Source organism: Nomascus leucogenys, chromosome 1a (genome assembly GCF_006542625.1).
Source record: "Nomascus leucogenys isolate Asia chromosome 1a, Asia_NLE_v1, whole genome shotgun sequence".
In the NCBI taxonomy this organism is placed as follows: domain Eukaryota; kingdom Metazoa; phylum Chordata; class Mammalia; order Primates; family Hylobatidae; genus Nomascus; species Nomascus leucogenys.
The window spans coordinates 58935310-58955205 of NC_044381.1; the positions used below are offsets into that span (position 1 = coordinate 58935310).

General features: G+C 41.5%; 1 protein-coding gene across 1 annotated transcript in view; it reads left to right on the forward strand.

The window, feature by feature from the left end:
* The first annotated feature begins 2769 nt into the window (after window positions 1–2769).
* The window catches only part of TRPM6 (transient receptor potential cation channel subfamily M member 6), a 117988-nt gene continuing 100861 nt past the window's right edge, over window positions 2770–19896 (forward strand). Inside the window, exons 1-4 of the mRNA XM_030809828.1 lie at window positions 2770–2871; window positions 4811–5024; window positions 10931–11055; window positions 17045–17216. Of these exons, the coding sequence (XP_030665688.1) occupies window positions 4859–5024; window positions 10931–11055; window positions 17045–17216 (463 nt within the window). The 5' untranslated portion in view covers window positions 2770–2871; window positions 4811–4858. The remainder of the gene's footprint in view (window positions 2872–4810; window positions 5025–10930; window positions 11056–17044; window positions 17217–19896) is intronic.

Sequence of the window (19896 nt, forward strand, 5' to 3'; positions counted from 1 at the left end):
TGAATGCAAAGGAAAGGTGCTTGATGGAAATTATAAGTGCTACTCCAGTGAACACACAAATGATAAGAAAAGAAACAGCTTTATTGCTGATATGAAGAAAGTTTGAGTGGTCTGGATAGAAGATCAAACCAGCCACAGCATTCCCCTAAATGAAAGACTAATCCAGAATAAGGTCCTAATTCTTTTCAATTCTATGAAGTCTGAGAGAGGTGAGAAAGCTTTGAAAGAGAAGTTTGAACCTAGCAGATGTTGGTTCATGAGGTTTAAAGAAAGAAGCAGTCTCCGTAATATAAAAGTTCAGGGTGAAGCAATAAATGCTAACAGAGGAGCTGCAGCAAGTTATTTAGAAGATCTAGCTAAGATTATTGATGAGGTACCTACACTAAACAAAGATTTTCAGTGTAGACCAACAGCCTTATGTTGGAAGAAGATGCCATCTGAGACTTTCATAGCTAGAGAGAAGTCAATGTCTGGCTTCAAAGCTTCAAAGAACAGGCTGACTCTCTTTTTACGAGACAATTGGAGGTTTGTGGGAACCTTGGATCGAGCAAGTCCATCAGTATCAGTGCTGGTGACTTTGTGTTAAAGCCAGCCCTCATTTACCATGCCAAAATTTTAGGCCCCTTAATAATTATGCTAAATTTACTCAGCTTGTGCTCTATAAATGGAACAACAAAGCCTGAATGTCAGTACATTTGTTTTTAGTATGGTTTACTGAATATTTTAAGCCCACTGTTGAGATCTACTGTTTTAAAAAAGAAGGATTCCTTTAAACATATTTCTGCTTATTGACCACGCACCTGGTCACCCAAGAGCTCTTATGGAAATATTACAAGGAGATGAATGTTGTTTTCATGCCTGCTAACACAACATCCCTTCTGCAGCCCATGCATCAAGAAATAATTTTAAATTTCGACTCTTATTATTTAAGAAATACATTTTGTATGGCTTTAGCTGCTATAGATAGTGATTCCTCTGATGGATCTGGACAAAGTAAATTGAAAACTTTCTGGAAAGGATTCACCACTCTAGATGCCATTAAGAACATTCGTGATTCATGGGAGGAGGTCAACATGCAACATTAATGAGAGTTTTGGAGACGTTGATCCCAACTTTCATGGATGACTTTGAGGGGTTCAAGACTTCAGTGGAGAAAGTCACTGTAGAAGGTGCTGGAAATAGCAAGACATCTACGATTAAAACTGGAGCTTGAAGGGTGTGACTGAATCTCATTAAAAAACTTGATTAGATGAGGAGTTGCTTCTTATGGATGAACAAAGAAAATGGTTCATTGAAACGGAATCTACTGGTGAAGATTGACCATTGTAGAAATGACAACAAAGGATTTAGAATATGACATGAATCTAGTTGATAAAACAGTGACAGAGTTTGAGAGGATTGACTCCAGTTTTGAAAGAAGTTCTACTGTGGGTAAAATGCTATCAAATAGCATCACATGCTACAGAGAAATCTTTTGTGAAAGGAAGAGTCAATCAATGTGGCAAACTTCACTGTTGTCTTATTTTAAGACATAGCCCCAGCCACCTTAATCTTCAGCAACCACCATTCTGATCAGTTAGCAACCATCAACATTGAGAGAAAACCCTTCATCAGCACATAGATTACAACTCACTGAAGGCTCAGATGGTTGGTAGCGTTTTTTAGCAATAAATTATTTTAATTAAGTTATGTACATTGTTTTTTAGATGTAATGCTATTGAACACTTAATAGACTACAGTATAGTGTCAGCATAACTACTATATGCACTAGGAAACCAAACTATTTGTGTGACTAGCTTTATTGCCATATTCACTTTATTGCAGTGGACTGGAACCAAACTTTCAATGTCTCCAAGATATTCCTGCCTTTAAAAAAAAGTTCAACCATTGTGGAAGTCAGTGTGGCGATTCCTCAGGGATCTAGAACTAGAAATACCATTTGACCCAGCCATCCCATTACTGGGTATATACCCAAAGAACTATAAATCATGCTGCTATAAAGACACATGCACACGTATGTTTATTGTGGCACTATTCACAATAGCAAAGAGTTGGAACCAACCCAAATGTCCAACAACGATAGACTGGATTAAGAAAATGTGGCACATATACACCATGGAATACTATGCAGCCATAAAAAATGATGAGTTCCTGTCCTTTGTAGGGACATGGATGAAACTGGAAAACATCATTCTCAGTAAACTATCACAAGGACAAAAAACCAAACACCGCATGTTCTCACTCATAGGTGGGAATTGAACAGTGAGAACTCATGGACACAGGAAGGGGAACATCTCACTCTGGGGACTGTTGTGGGGTTGAGGGAGGGGGGAGGGACAGCATTAGGAGATATACCTAATGCTAAATGACGAGTTAATGGGTGCAGGAAATCAACATGGCACATGGATACATATGTAACAAACCTGCACATTGTGCACGTGTACCCTAAAACCTAAAGTATAATTAAAAAAAAAAAAATTCTCCAAATTATCCTAATGTGCAGCCAAGAGAGAGAACCACTAATAGTGTTTCTAAACTTAGAAGACATTCCTATGTTAGAAATCTAATATAAACCTTAATGTGAAGTTTTAAGAAATAGTATATGGCATCTATACATTACTTTAGAAAAAGGTAGACATATTGCATCTATTTTCTATTTTGAAGTTGAATTTTTTTTTGGTCTTGAATTTAAGGTGTTACTGTGGCCGACTGATTGGAGACCATGCTGGGATAGATTATTCCTGGACCATCTCAGCTGCCAAGGGTAAAGAAAGTGAACAATGGTCTGTTGAAAAGCACACAACGAAAAGCCCAACAGATACTTTTGGCACGATTAATTTCCAAGATGGAGAGCACACCCACCATGCCAAGGTTTGCTAATAACCCAAATTGTTTTGCTGGTTTCTTTCTTTCTTCTTTTTTTTTTTTTTTGAGATGGAGTTTTGCTCTTGTTGCCCAGGCTGGAGTGCAATGGCGCGATCTCAGCGCACTGCAAACTCTGCCTCCCGGGTTCAAGTGATTCTCCTGCCTCAGCCTCCCGAGTAGCTGGGACTACAGGCATGGGCCACCACTCCTGGCTAATTTTGTATTTTTAGTAGGGGTTTCTACTAACAGGTTTCTGCCTGTTTGAAGTATTTGTGCCTTCACATTTTTCAATAGCTGCACCATTCCTGATGTTCAGAAATTTTAATATTTTAATTTTGGAATAAAGGAATTATGTATCAAGAAGTTCAGGCTGTGCACGTTGGCTCATGCCTGTAACCCCAGAACTCTGGGAGGCCAAGGCAGGTGGATCACCTGAGGTCAGGAGTTTGAGACCAGCCTGGCCAACATGGTGAAACCCCGTCTCTGCTAAAAAATACAAAATTTAGCTGGGTGTGGTGGCACAGGCCTGTAATCCCAGCTACTCAGGAGGCTGAGGCTGGAGAATCACTTGAACCTGGGAGGCGGAGGTTGCAGTGAGCCAAGATTGCACCACTGCACTCCAGCCTGGGCGACAGCACGAGACTTCATCTCAAAAAAAAAAAAAGAAGTTCAAAGATGAATCGGAAATTGTTTTAAATTACTGTCACGTTCTGGAGGATCATGTGTTAATTCCTATTTGCATGTATGGAGATCTTTGCCTGTGGTTGTTTTTGTTTCATAATTCATGGTTTCTTATTGTCCTTACTTCTTCCTATAAATCTGGCTTATTCTTGCTGTTGGTTCGCATAAGTTTGAGGGAGGCAAATTCATCTCAATATCCTTTGAGTGATCTGCATTTGCTGGAAAAAGCAAGCCAGCCGTGCAATACAATATTAGGTAAAATAAAACATGTTTCTGGGGCAACCTGCTGGCTTTGATTTCCCTCATCTTTTCTTTTGCTTACATTGACAATTAAAGAGATGACTGTTTTGTGAAAAGTATTTATTTCAGAACAAAAGTGTTTTCAGAGGGATAATGGTTAGAAGGTAAAATTTACAATTTTAATGGAATGATTAGAAGGTAAAATTTACAATAAATTAAATGTCCATGCTCTAGAATCTTAATTTAAATTATGCAAATCTGTGAAATGATTAAGTAAATGGAAAGCCATAGCATTTATGAAAAATCCCATTTCACCTGTTTGTTATAGCTTCTGATGAAAAGGTTTGCTGACATAGTGATTTTGGCCAGTTGTTCGAAGTATTTCTTTTTCTTTTCTTTTTTTTCTTTCTTCCTTTCTTTTTTTTTTTTTTTGAGACAGAGTCCTGCTCTGTCACCCAGAGTGGAGTGCAGTGGCGTGAGTGAAGTGAGTGATCTCAGCTCACTGCAACCTCCGCCTCCTGGGCTCAAGCAATTCTCCTGCCTCAGTCACCCGGGTAGCTGGGATTACAGACGTGTGCCACCATGCCTGGCTAATTTTTTTGTATTTTTAGTAGAGATGGGGTGTCACCATGTTGGCCAGGCTGGTCTTGAACTCCTGACCTCAGGTGTTCCGCCCGCCTCGGCCTCCCGAAGTGCTGGAATTACAGGCGTGAGTCACTGCACCCTGCCTGTTTGAAGTATTTCTGCCTCACCCCAGGTTCTCTGGAGAGCATTGGTGGGCCAGCCTTGAAAACCAGAGGAAGCTTTCCTACAGTGACTTGTAATTCCAAGAAGGAACTTAATGGGAGTGTGGAATCTTTTAAAAGTAAATATTTCCATTACATGAAGATGAACTTTAAAGAGATCCCACATACTTCCTTTTAGATTTTGGCCATTTCAGTTGCCCTGCTGTGTGCTCATTGTTTCTGTGCCTGGCATATCTTTTTTACAATGTTCTGTTCACCTACATGTGCTTTTCTTGCAGTATATTAGAACTTCTTATGATACAAAATTGGATCATCTGTTACATTTAATGTTGAAAGAGTGGAAAATGGAACTGCCCAAGCTTGTGATCTCAGTCCATGGGGGCATCCAGAACTTTACTATGCCCTCTAAATTTAAAGAGATTTTCAGCCAAGGTTTGGTTAAAGCTGCAGAGACAACAGGAGCGTGGATAATAACTGAAGGCATCAATACAGGTAAAGCTCCCTCTCTCCATTTCTCCCACCCTCTCTCCCACCCTCCCTCTCTCCCTCCCTCTTTTCTTTTTTCCTTTCTCTTTCTCTTTCTTTTCTTTTCTCTTTTCTTTTCTTCCCTCCCTCCCTCCCTCCCTCCCTCCTTCCTTCCTTCCTTCCTTCCTTCCTTCCTTCCTTCCTTCCTTCCTTCCTTCCTTCCTTCCTCTCTCTCTTCTCTTTCTCTTTTTTCTTTCTTCTTTCTTCTTTCTAACTGTGAATCAGGTAGTGTGCCACATAATCTCTGCTCTGTAGCACTCCTAGGATATGTGGTGCTGTGAGGAAGAAAGATGAAAATCCTAGTGACTAGAAAATAAACCCAGAAGAATCACAGGTTTTTCCTGGAATGTGTTTTTACCATTGTCAGAATATACTATTTTAATGTAACTTCAGATAAACCTCTGGAAAAGAAAATAGCCTTTCCTGAGCTCCCAACTACAGTAAGGCTAGAAGGGACATCGAATCCATGCAAGTGTGTAGTGTGTGTGGGCCTGGACTTTCACTAAACTCATATAATCATTGTCAGTTTCTCAGATTTGGGAAATCAGTGATGTGGGTAAAACTTGCATTGCGTGTTTTGGGCATGAGTAGATACTTTTTTTTTTTAACTACATGATTGCCAAAACACTCACCGTCTCAATCACTGACTCTTTTATACTTCTCAAAATCTGAAATTCAAGAATTTTATATGGTGGGCTCTGACCTTATTTCTTTGCTTCAGTGTTTGTGAATTGTCTGCACATAAGGACAACCTGGGGAGCTTTAAAAATACAGATGTACAGGCTCTAACCCCAGATGAATTAGAGGCTTTTAGTCTGGAGCTTCTGAAGTATGTCAGCCAGGATTGAGAATTAGTGATTCCATAAACTCTTGTCTCTTACCAATTTGTTATTAACCTGTGGTTTTCTTCTTTTTTCTTTTTTCTTTTTTTTTGAGACGAAGTCTCGCTCTTGTCACCCAGGCTGGAGTGCAATGGTGCAACCTTGGCCCACTGCAACCTCCGCCTCCCAGGTTCAAGTGATTCTCCTGCCTCAGCCTCCCAAGTAGCTGGGATTACAGGCGCCTGTCACCACGCCCGGCTAATTTTTGTATTTTTAGTAGAGACGGGGTTTCACCATATTGGCCAGGCTGGCCTCGAACTCCTGACCTCAGGCGATCTGTCCACCTTGGCCTCCCAAAGTGCTGGGATTACAGGCATGAGCCACCGTGTCTGGCCTAACCTGTGGTTTTCTATCTTCCCTTTACTTTTCTCTCTTTTGATTTGGTATGCTCTGCCCAGTGTCTCCTATCAAATTTTGCCCATGTTTTAAGATCTACACGAGATTCCAATGCACTCATCAAACAGCCTCTTGAATATCTCAACTAGAGCTACTCACTTTTGTCTTTTAATTTCTACAGCATTTACAGCCTGTAGCACTTGTAGAATGTTGGTATTTTGCTTTACAGGCTAGGATGAGTCAGTGTGTTAGCTCTCCTTCTGGTTGTGTACTAGAGGCAAGGGCCTGAACATCTGCCTAAGCATTTAGCACCTTGTACTGACATAACAAAGTTCCTTTTGACTGAAAAGGAATGAAGGAAGTGAATTACTGAAAAAACAAAGCAAAATAAAACCAAGGAATTTGGCCCATCACAAATAGGTAACGCATACTTTATCATACATATTTTATAGAGATTGTTTCACTTTCTTGGAAGAAACTGAAGTTGGCAGAGTTCTAAGTCCATTGTATAGTTCTTATTTGATTTCCAGTAAAAAAGTGGGTGGGTAGGGAAGTTTCACATCGTTCATTAAAAAGACAGGCTTGGGCAAGGCTTTTTCTTTGAATAACTAACTGCATGTCATGCTTCATTTTACTCAATGCCTTAAAAAGATCATTGAGTTTATGGCCAGTTAACCTAAAGGAACACAAATAGAGTAGTGTGGAGATGATTGAAATACTTCATATAAACAAAAGAAATGGGAAATGAGAAATACTTGGATCTCCACTAAACAACAGTCAGGCCAGATGCAGTGGTTCATGCCTATAATCCCAGTGTTTTGGGAAGCTGAGGGCTGGTGAATTGCCTGAGGTCAGGAGTTCGAGACCAGCCTGGGCAATGTGGCAAAACTCTATCTCTAAAAAATTACAAAAATTAGCTGGACGTGGTGGTGTGCACCTGTAGACCAGCTACTGGGGAGGCTGAGGTGGGAGGCTTACTTGAGCCTGGGAAGTCAAGGCCACAGTGAGTTATGATCATGTCACTGCACCCAGTCTGGGTGGCAAAGCAAGACCCTGTCTTAAAAAAAAAATAAAAATAAAAAAGGGCCAGGCGTGGTGGCTCATGCCTGTAATCCCAACACTTTGGGAGGCCGAGGTGGGTGGATCACAAGGTCAGGAGATCAAGACCAACCTGGCTAACACGGTGAAACCCTGTCTCTACTAAAAATACAAAAAATTAGCCAGGTGTCGTGGCGGGCGCCTGTAGTCCCAGCTACTCAGGAGGCTGAGGCAAGAGAATGGCGTGAACCTGGGAGGTGGAGGTTGCAGTGAGCCAAGATCGTGCCACTGCACTCCAGCCTGGGCGACAAGCGAGACTCCGTCTCAAAAAAAAAAGAAAACAACAACAACATAAAACAATCAGTCTAACCTGATTCAACCACAGCTCCTTTATGGCCTGGCTACTTAAGGATTAGTCCCTGGACCAGCAGCATCAGCATCAACTGAGAGCTTGCTAAAGTGCCTATTTCAGGCCCCATCCCAGACCTGCAGAATCAGAGCCTGCATTTTAACAACATCCCTAGGTGATTCCCGTGCAGGTTTAAATTTGAACTCTGCTTATGAGCTCCTGTCTATTCTTGACAGGCTTCTCAACCATAGTTGAACATAATTTGGCATGAATCTTTGACATTTACTTAAATTGAATGCCACAAGCCTTAAGAATCTACTCTGTGAAAAGCATTTGGATAGGTGTTAGGAATGAAAGAGGAGTAACATGGACCCTGAATTTAGTGATGGGTTGGGCTGTGACAGACAAAAAGCAACTAGTGAGAAACTGATGCTGACTGGGTTATAGTTGAGATTCAAAGGAAGTGTTTTGCGAATACAAGGAAGAGGGAGATGAATTCTAGTTTCAATTGAGGGCACCTTGGAAGCCTTGGGAAGGATATAGCACTTGGCATTGGTCTTGTGGGAAAGGTAGGAAGTGGCATTAGTAAGAAGTGGCAGCTCAGGGTTAGGCACACAGCTAGAGATGAAGGCATGTCTAGAAAGAAGTGATAAAGCTCCTGGCTGGAGTGTGTGCCATGTGGCAGGGGACAGGGACTGCGAAGGAGATGGGAGGCAGATTGGGTGCCATGCTGAAGTCTTATTCTCTACATAGCAAGGAGCCCTGAAAGGAATTTGAACAGCAGGATGAATAGGGGAATAACATGGTCAAATTGGGTTTTACCGAGAGTCTTAACCAACGATATGTATTAGGATCACATGTAAGGTGCTTAAAACAACAACAATATTGGCACACCATGCCAAACTATGGAATCAGAATCTCTACTGGGGTGGATGGCTCCACACTTGATATTGATGTGTGCCGGCAATCCAGATCCCAGATTCTAGAGATGGCTCTGGGAGAGGGTCAGAAAATGAGTTGGAAGGGAAGATGCCAGGAACGAGGAAGTGATTTAGCTGCTAAGCATCAGATCCATGCCATATGCAGGTTATTTTTCCTTCTGTGCTAATGACACATATAAGGTCAGTACCACACATAGGAAGAATAAGTCTTACAATGCAGTATTGTGATTTAAAGGTCAGATCAAGCCAATCTCAAAGGCTACTTACTGTATGATTCCAACTACAGTATATGACATTCTGGAAAAGGCAAATCTATGGAGACAGTGGAAAGATCAGCAGTTGCCAGGAGCTGAGGGGAGAGAGGGATGAGTAGGCAGAGCATAAAATATTTTCAGGGCAGTGATACTAACATGGTGGATATACATCATTGTATCTTTGTCAAAACTCGTAGAATGGACAGCAGCAAGAGTGAACTGTAATGTAAACTGTGGACTATGGAGAATAGTGATATTCTATTGTCATGACCCTATAATGTAGGGTCATCAATTGTAACAGATGTACCAGTCTAGTGGGGGATGCTGCTAGTTGGGGAGGCTGTGTTTGTGTGGGGGCAGGGCGTGGCATGGGAACTTCCTGTACTTTTCATTCAATTTTGCTGTGAACTCAAAACTACTCCAAAAAATAAAGTCTATTCTTGAAAAAGGTCAATTGCCTAAATTGGAATCCAATCTCTACAAAATCCAAGCTCTAAATAAATTGTCCAAAGCTCTACAAACCTTGGACAATTTATTTAAACTCTCATTGCCACAATTTTTTGCCTATAAAGTGGACCAAAAACATTCCTACTTAAAGTGTAAATACATACAAAGGTAGCCAACACTTACTGAAATCTTACTGTGGGCCAGTAAGTGTTGGCTACTGTACTAATTACTAGTATTAATTCCAGAAGGGCAAACATTAACATATTACTTCTCAATGTATTAGCTTTGAAATATTTGTGGATATAAAGCTATTAAGTTAGTTTGCCTTAATGAGCAAGGGACATATCTGCAGGATGTTGTGCTGGGACATTGGGTAAGATTAGGGATAAAAAAACATTCATAATAGGAGAAAATTTTTGCAATCTACCCGTCTGTCAAAGGGCTAATATCCAAACTCTACAAAGAACTTAAACAAATTTACAAGAAAAAATCAAACAACGCCATCAAAAAGTGGGCAAAGGATATGAACAGACACTTTTCATTAGAAGACATTTATGCAGCCAACAGACACATGAAAAAATGCTCATCAGCACTGGCCATCAGAGAAATGCAAATCAAAACCACAATGAGATACCATCTCATACCAGTTAGAATGGTGATTATTAAAAAGTCAGGAAACAACAGGTGCTGGAGAGTACGTGGAGATATAGGAACACTTTTACACTGTTGGTGGGAGTGTAAACTAGTTCAACCATTGTGGAAGACAGTGTGGCGATTCCTCAAGGATCTAGAACTAGAAATACCATTTGACCCAGTGATCCCATTACTGGGTATATACCCAAAGGATTATAAATCATGCTACTATAAAGACACATGCACATATATGTTTATTGTGGCACTATTCACAATAGCAAAGACTTGGAACCAACCCAAATGTCCATCAGTGATAGATTGGATTAAGAAAATGTGGCACATATACACCATGGAATACTATGCAGCCATAAAAAGGGATGAGTTCATGTCCTTTGTAGGGACATAGATGAGCAAACTATTGCAAGGACAGAAAATCAGACACCGCATGTTCTCACTCATAGGTGGGAATTGAACAATGAGAACACTTGGACATAGGGCAGCGAACATCACACACCAGGGCCTGTCGGGGTGGGGGGCTGGGGGAGGGCTAGCATTAGGAGAAATACTTAAAGGACGAGTTAATGGGCGCAGCAAACCAACATGGCACATGTATACATATGTAACAAACCCACTCGTTGTGCACATGTACCCTAGAACTTAAAGTATAATAATAATGATAAGCATTCATAATGTTAGCGCTGGGCTTGCTGAGGAAGCACAGCGCACAGCATTTTGCCTAGGCAAGAGTAGGATCAGATCTGAAGTTGTAGGCAGAAATTGCCCAAAGGGCTCAGAGGAACATTGTTCAGGTAGAGAGAGGTAATGATAAGAGGAAGATGTGTCTAGAAAGAATAGAGGAAGCCAAGGTATCAGAAACTCTCCCTAAGAATATCCCTTTGCACATACTTGCCTATTTATTTGTCTCTTTCTGGCAGTCTCTTTGTTTTGCACGATTTGTGAATTAAAGTTTGACTTCTAAACTGGTTGTTCATAGGAGTGTCCAAGCATGTTGGGGATGCCTTGAAATCCCATTCCTCTCATTCCTTGAGAAAAATCTGGACAGTTGGAATTCCTCCTTGGGGTGTCATCGAGAACCAGAGAGACCTTATTGGAAAAGATGTAAGTAGACAATCCTTTCATAGCAAAAGCAGCTTAACACTGTACCTGGATGTCTAATGAATGCACATCACAGATGTAATATATCACAACCAACTCCTGACTTTCTGCTGCTTCCCTCACCCTATATTAGAAGATGACAGTCTCACCCTTGCAGTTGCTCAAGTCAAAAGCCTTGGACTAATCCTGGAATGATCTCTTTGTCTCACACTCAAACTTGATCTATCAGTTTCACTTTAAAAATATATCTAAAATCTGATTTCTTCTTCTCACTACCCTTACTGTTACTGAGTGAATCTGAGCCACCATTATCTGTCACCTGAATGATTGCAATAGCCATCTTTATTCTTACCTTTGTCTCCTAACAGCGTAGTCTCAACATAGTAGCCAGAATGATTCTTTTAAAATATACAAATCAGATCATGCTATTCTTCTGTGTAAAACCCTTCAAAGACTTCTGTCTCACTTAAGGTAGTAGCCAAGGTTCTTGAAGTGGTTTGCCTGTAGTGAAACAAGCGACATTCTTAATTTGGCCCTCCTAGTTCTCATTTGTTATCTTGTATTACTCCGCTTCGTTCCTTCTTGTGTATTGATTCTTTGATCCTATGTATTCTTTTAAAGGGAATGGACTTGTCTCAGTCTCTTTGTAAGACTAATGTAATTTTTTGGTAAAATATCAGATATAAGAAAATGTTCTAAAGAAGAAAGATGACTACTGTTAATATTTCTGTCAGGATCATTTCAGAATTTTTTCTATGTATGTGTGTATATGTACAGTAAAAAAAGTGTGTATTTAAAAATAGTAACAGAACTGATTGCTATAAATCTGCTTTTTTTTAGCTTACCTATTTGCCATAATTATTTCTCCATGTCGATTAATACAGACATGCTTATGGGTTGTTTTAACTTTTTTTTTTTTCTGAGACGGAGTCTCGCTCTGTTGCCCAGGCTGGAGTGTAGCGGCGCAATCTCGGCTCACTGCAATCTCCACTTCCTGGGTTCAAGCAGTTCTCTTGCCTCAGCCTCCCAAGTAGCTGGGATTACAGGCGCCCACCAACAGGCCTGGCTAATTTTTGTATTTTTAGTAGAGACAGGGTTTCACCATGTTGGCTGGGCTGGTCTCAAATTCCTGACCTCAGATGATCTGCCTGCCTCGGCTTCCCAAAGTGCTGGGATTACAGGCGTGAGCCACCACACCCAGCCTGTTTTAACTTTTATTTTGGAAAACTTCCAACATATTAGGCAGTAGAGAAATTAGAAAAATGAACTCTTTTCTATGTACCTATCTCCAGCTTCAACAGTTACCAGCTCATAGCCAATTTTGTTTCCCCTCTTTCGTTATCCATTCATCCGACGCCCTCTGTTATTTTGAAGCAAATTTGAAACATCAAATAATTTCCTCTATAAATATTTCAGTAGTTCTTTCTAAAATATATGGACAATGAAAAATATGTGATCACAATGAAGTTATTATATCTAAAAAATTACCAGGAATTTCTGAGTATCACTGACTATCCAGTCTAGTCAAGTTTTTCATTGCCTCATAATGTTTTTTTCAAAAACAGGATTTCTTAAGTCTTCATTATTTAATGATTTGATTTCATTATCCAAAAAAGTTTCATATATTGTGATGGGTTGATATATCTCTTGACTTGCTTTTATTTTTGTCACTTTTAATCTATGGATTTTACCTCCATCTCATTATTTTATGTGTGTGTAATTTATTTATTGAGGAAACTGGGTCATTTGCTCTGAAGAGTTTCTTCCTCCAACTTGGATTTTCCAGATTTAATCTTTTGTAGTAGTGTTTAGCATGTTTCTTTGCTTCTTTTCTGTAAATTGGTAGTTTGATTGAGAGGTATGATCAGGTTCAGGTTTTCTGTGTAAGTTTATGCCATAGGAGGAGGTATGTCTTTCCCTTGTAATATATGGTGGTCTCTCTTTTTATAATGTTCGCAGTCATTGCATAGATTCATTATTTCAACAGCGTTCCAACATGCTGACATTTAATTATAATGTCCTTTGTTTATTAGTTTACATGCTCTATGTACTTAACACTCTAATACTTAAATACCCCATATAGAGAAATGTTTTCTCACCAATCACTTGGTTTACCTTGTGGTACAGTTGTATAGGAAGGGCTGAATAAATGCTTGACTCTTTCTTTTTATTTGCCAGTTTTCAAAATAATGAAAGGTGAATGATGAGTTTTCTTAACTCATAAATTTAAACATATTTGTCATATTTCAATCCATTAATCAATACAGTTATTATTATTAATAATGTTCAAATTATCCCATTTTGGCCAGTGGAGTGTTTTCAAGATGTCTCCTTGTCTTTTCATACAATTCCATTGTCTATCATGACTTCCTTGCTTTTTAGTATGAAAAAATATTCCAGGCTCATTGTGTATATTTTTTGTTTCCCAGAGTAAAGGCTGTTTGCTTTTAGTGGGACATAGTTTTTTTTTTTTTTTCCCAGAGATGGAGTCTTGCTATGTTGCCCAGGCTGGAGCGTGGTGGTGCGATCTCGGCTCACTGCAGCCTCCGCCTCCCGGGTTCAAGCGATTCTCTTGCCTCAGCCTCCCAAGTAGCTGGGATAACAGGCACCAGCCACCACACCCGGCTAATTTTTTTATTTTTGGTAAAGATGGGGTTTCACCACGTTGGCCAGGCTGGTCTTGAATTCATGACCTCGTGATCCACCCACGTCGGCCTCCCAAAGTGCTGGGATTACGGGCGTGAGCCACTGTGCCTGGCCAGTGGGACATAGTATTAGCAGAGCACATCTGGAGGGCCAGGAAACATTTTGATTTTTCATGCCAGCTAGTATCATACTGTACTGTATTGAATCAATGATTCCTCTATTATTGTCCATTTAGGTCATGTTCTGTTTTTCACTTTTGAGGATAATAATAATAATATTGTGATAAGATATGTAAATCTTTGATACTAGCTTCCCTAGAATTAATTCTCAAAGTGGAATGCTTGGACCAGTCTGTATAACCGTTTAAAATGTGACACATTGCCTTCTGGAAAGGTGGTAACAATTCACATTCTTGGCTGGGCGTGGTGGCTCATGCGTATAATTCCAGTACTTTGGGAGGCCGAGGCCGAGGCCGGCGGATTGCTTGAGCCCACGAGTTTGAGACTAGCCTGAGTAACATGGTGAAACCCTGTGTCTACAAAAAAAAAAAAAAAAATTATCCGGGCATGGTGGTGTGCACCTATAGTCTCAGCTACTTGGGGGGCTGAGGTGGAAGGATTGCTTGAACCTGGGAAGTTGAAGTTGTGGTGAGCTGTGATTGCACCACTGCACTCCAGCCTGGGCAACAGAGTGAGATCCTGTCTCAAACAAACAAACCAAATAACAACAAAAACAAAAATAGCCAGCATGGCAGCATGTCCCTGTGATTTTAGCTACTCAGGAGGCTGAGGTGGGAGGATCGCTTGAGCCTGGGAGGCAGAGGTTGCAGTGATCCCAGATGGGCACTACTGCACTCCAGCCTGGGCGACAGAATTAGACCCTGTCTAAAAGAAGAAAACAAAACGAACAAACAAACAAACAAAACCCCAAAACAAAACAATTCATATTATTTTCAATGGGGTATGTGGATGCCCATTGAGTTCTGAGTATTCTGTTTTTTTTCAAGCTATACCATTCTGTTAAGGTATAAAATAATACCTAATTTTTCTTCTTTACATTTCCCTGATTGCTAGTGAGCTTCAACATCTCTTCATATGGTTTTTGTACATTTTCAAGGAGGGATTTTAGACTTCTTAACCTTCAAGTTTTGTTTTTCTTTTTTTTTAAGATAAAATTTGCTCTGTTGCCAAGGCTGGAGTACAATGGCATGATCATAGCTCACTGCAGCCTTGAACTCTTGGGCTCAAGTGATCCTCCCATGTCAGCCTCTAGAGTAGTTGGTACTACATGCATACACTGCCACACCCAACTAATTCTTAAAAATTTTTTTATTTTAGAGATGGGGCCTTGCTGTGTTGCTCAGGCTGGTCTTGAACCCTTGGCCTCAAGTGATCTTCCTGCCTTAGCCTCCCAAAGTGTTGGGATTATAGGAATGAGTCTCTCTCTGTGCCTAGCCTTGAAAGATCCTATAATTCAGCCTAGTAACAATTTTGTTTGTCAAGTATGCTGCATTTCTCGTAGTTTTTATTTTATATTATTTCTTATCTTTTTAAAATAAATACAAAATATGTATTAAATCTCTCAATTATTTTCCTTTTGGTTTCTTGCCTCAGTGTGTCATGCTTCGAAATTATAAAGGTAACATTTAAAGTCTAATGTTTATAAAGTTCATAGTGCCTTTTGCATCCATTATTTCTTTGAAGCCTCACAACAACCCTCTGAATAAAAAGTATCATTATCATCATCCTTACTTACACTTGAGGGAAATAAGCCTGAGAAAGAAGGCAAGAATTACTCAGAGTTAAGGTTAGTAAGTAGAAGAGCCTTGACTTAAACTTGGGCTTTCTTACTCTAAATATTGTGCTCTTGCCTCTAAAAGCAAATATGAAGTGGAGCAGCTTAAGAAAATGTCCATTAATGTAATAAAGATTTTGATGTTTTATAATGAATGAAATGCTATTTGGCTGGTTGGCTGTTCCACTGTTTTATTTATTTATTTATTTTTGAGACGTGGTCTCACTATGTCGCCCAGGCTGGAGTGCAGTGGTGAGATCTTGGCTCACTGCAACCTCCACCTCCCAGGTTCAAGTGATTCTTGTGCTTCAGCCTCCCAGGTAGCTGGGACTACAGGCACATGCCACCATGCCTGGCTAATTTTTGTATTTTTGGTAGAGATAGGGTTTTACCATGTTGGCCAGGCTGGTCTCGAACTCCTAACCTCAACTGATCTGCCAGCCTCGGCCTCCTAAAGTGCTGGTATTACAGGCATGAGCCACTGCTCCTGGCCGGCTGTTACTCTTTATTTTGTTTGAAATACTAGAGAAAAGTCAGTGTCAAAATATTATTCTGGAATAAATCTATTAAAAGACAGTATTTTTGAATAATGGTGTGGTCTATGTACTGGTGCTAGTCCTTGAACTGTTTTTTAATGGTTTGAAACAAGGTAAGCACAGAAATGAAAAAGAAGGCTGGGTGTGAAACCCCGTCTCTACTAAAAATACAAAAATTAGCAAAGCGTGGAGATGTGTGCCTGTAGTCCCAGCTACTCGGGAGGCTGAAGCAAGAGAATCACTTGAACCTGGGAGGCTAAGGTTGCAGTGAGCCGAGATCACGCCACTGCAATCCAGCCTGGGCGACAGAGCAAGACTCTGTCTCAAAAAAAAAAAAAAAAAAAGAAAGAAAGGAAAAAAAATATTTAGAACCACTGCCAGCAATGTGACCATGCTGTGTCATTCAAGCACATGGAAAGCAGGCTAATCTTGCTGAACAGGGTATGTTTCAATATTGTTGAACTTGTGTTGTGAATCTCATGTACCACAAGCTGCTTACTAGTTATTCATAGTAGGATCACATATTGGTCCATTAAAACATGGGAAATTTAAAAAATTGATACCGCAGATAGTTTGAGAAGCACTGCTCCAAATTGCAAGTAATACTTTTTTTTTTTTTCTTTTTGGGACGGAGTCTCACTCTGTTGCACTGGAATGCTGTGGCACGATCTCACCTCGCTGCAACCCCAGGTTCAAGCAATTCTGCCTCAGCCTCCCAAGTAGCTGGGACTACAGGCACCCGCCACCATGCCTGGCCAATTTTTTTGTATATTTTTAGTAGAGACGGGGTTTCACCGTGTTAGCAAGAATGGTCTCTATCTCCTGACCTTGTGATCCGCCCACCTTGGCCCCCCAAAGTGCTGGGATTACAGGCATGAGCCACCATGCCTGGCCACAAGTAATACTTTTTAAACTAGACAGGAACTCTGTTAGCACATAAAGATAGGCCTTTGGAGCAGGTGAGCCTGGGGAAGGATCTAGAGCTCTGACCCTCCCTTGTCCTTGCTGTCTCTCAGGTGGTGTGCCTGTACCAGACTCTGGATAACCCCCTCAGCAAGCTCACGACACTCAACAGCATGCACTCACACTTCATCCTGTCTGATGACGGGACCGTGGGCAAGTATGGAAATGAAATGAAGCTCAGAAGGAACCTGGAGAAGTACCTCTCTCTGCAGAAAATACACTGCCGTGAGTATCACAGGGGCTCAGTCACCCGGTCTGGTTGCAGGCCTGCTGAGATCTTTCATGGTCTTCCCTGACCATCAAAGCTCACACCCCTAGTCCCCTCAAGCTAGCCTCCTTAATGATCTTCAGCCACCGCCCTTCCCACGTGGGTATCCCCCCTCCTCTCTCCCTCCATCTATCCAACCCAATTGACACTTCGAGGATCCACTAAAGTCTTCATCCTTCCATGATCCCCCCAAAGATTTCTTCCTCTCTCTCAACTGTCACCACAAGTCTGCACCGTCTGATATCCTGTGTTCTTCTGGCTGTGGGTTCACCGTGGTCAAGGTGCTCACTTATCACCTGCACAGAATAGAGAGGCCCAAGTTGGCCCCTGCCTTAGAGCAGCCGGAGGGATTAAGTTAACATAGTGAACCCGCAGCCAGAAGAAAGCAGGATATAAGACAGTGCAGACTTGTGGGTGACAGTTGAGAGAGAGGAAGAAATGCTTGGGAGATGACGGAGGGATGAAGACTTCAGTGGATCCTCAAAGAGTCATTTGGGTTGGATAGATGGAGGGAGAGAGGAGGGGAGATACCCATGTGGGAAGGGGGTGGCTGAAGAGCATGAAAGAGACTAGCTTGAGGGGACTAGGGATGTGAGCTTTGATGGTCAGGGAAGATGACATTTCATGTGTGGGTGGGGTGGCCCTAGGCGGGGAAGGTGTTAAGACCAGACAGGAGTTTTAGAAATAGGGACCTTGGGGCTGGGTGTGGTGGCTCACGCCTGTAATCCCAGCACGTTGGGAGGCTGAGGCGGGTGGATCACCTGAAGTCAGTAGTCGAGACCAGCCTGGCCAACATGGTGAAACCCCGTCTCTGCTAAAAATACAAAAATTAGCCAGGTGTGGTTGTGCATGCCTGTAATCCCAGCTACTCAGGAGGCTGAGGCAGGAGAATGGCTTGAACCTGGGAGGTAGAGGTTACAGTGAGCTGAGATCGCACCACTGCACTTCAGCCTGGGTGACAGAGCAGGACTCTGTCTCAAAAAAAAAAAAAAAAAGAAAAAGAAATAGGGACCTTGGAAAGTGTCAAGTCTGTGTCATGCTCACAGTGGTGCTTCAAGAGGGCCATTTTGGTAGTTTTATCTGGAGGAGGGCAAGGAGAAGGGAGGGCCAGAATCAGCATGCACCACTGGGCAGGGAAATGTGAATCTTTTACAGAGAGCAAGAGGGCTGAGTGCTGCCTGGAAAATTGGAGACTTTTGGTTCAAGGCACCAGAAAGCGGACCCCTGCCTCTTGTGCTGAAATTAAATCTTCCACAAAATACTTCTTCAGGACAAAGGGCCAGGGAGTGGGAATGCCTTCAGGAGGCTCAAGTCCTCTTCAGCCTTTGAGTGTTGGGCTGAAAAAATGAAAGGCTGGAAGTCCATTTAGTTTTTGGCCTTGATCCCTGGAGGCAGCAGAATCTAGTAGGTCAGACAGATTGAAGCTCTGTCATTTTGTGCCTGTGACCTTGGCCAGATGGCATTAACATCTGTCAAACTGTTTTCTTATTATAAGATGGAAAGAACTATCTACTTCTAACGTCTGTTGTGACAATTAATTGAGAAGATGTATGTTAGGGATGTCTAGAATTGTGTTGGGTGCACGGTATGTCTTTCATAAATGTCTGTTTTTTTCCTTCCTTTTTCCCTCCTTTGGTACAGTGATCATCTCATGGTTGTGGGGTAGGAGGAGGGGAGGGACTCTGGGAATTGTGGTCGTTCGCTTAACTCTTAGTGTGAATAAGGATTCTGAGGCTTATGCAGGACAGGAAAAGGGGAGAGAGGATCAGGTATGTGGTCTTCTGCGGGGTAGGAATGGCTGGGAGAAGGGAGACCAGCAGAACAGAGGAAAGGAAGAGAGGTCAGAGAAGGACCTTGAAGAAGAATCCGTATAGAGAGGGATCCATGAGGGGCCTGAAATATTACCTGAAATGTCCCGTTGCCTCTGTTGACCTTTGCCCACCACCTAAATTGCGTGGGGTTCTGTGCAGCGCTATAATGTATGTTCCATGGGAGGTATGAGAGTCTTTGTCTTTCTTACTCCCTGCTGATTGCCCATTTTAGTATGAATGCAACAACCCTGAGCTTGCTTATAGTAGCAGATGACATTTCTACTTTCAAAGACCTTGAAACCTAGGATTTATCTAGAGGCTTTTGCTGACTGTGGAGTCAATTCCAGTGGACTGGTAACATTTGTTATTCTAAGGAGAACCCATATAAAAACAGCAAAAACAAGAAGCCACCTATACACACACACAGACACACACACACACACACACATACACACACATGCCCATACACACCGAAGAAAGAGAAGATATGCCCTCAAGAAACTCAAAATTCTTATGTATCAAGCTGATCTTCATACCTAATACTTATGAGGGAGGTTGGCTACCGTATTTGTATTTGTTGTTGATATGATCAAAAAGGGATTTATTTTTGATGGCATGAAAATACTTAAATAGTGGTTGATTTATTTGACTTTTTTGTTTTTTCTGGAGACTGAGTCTCGCTCTGTCACCCAGGCTGGAGTGCAGTGGCATGATCTCAGTTCACTGCAACCTCTGCTTCCCTGGTTCAAACAATTCTCCTGCCCCAGCCTCCTGAGTAGCTGGGATTACAGGTGCCTGCCACCACACCCGGCTAATTTTTTTCTAT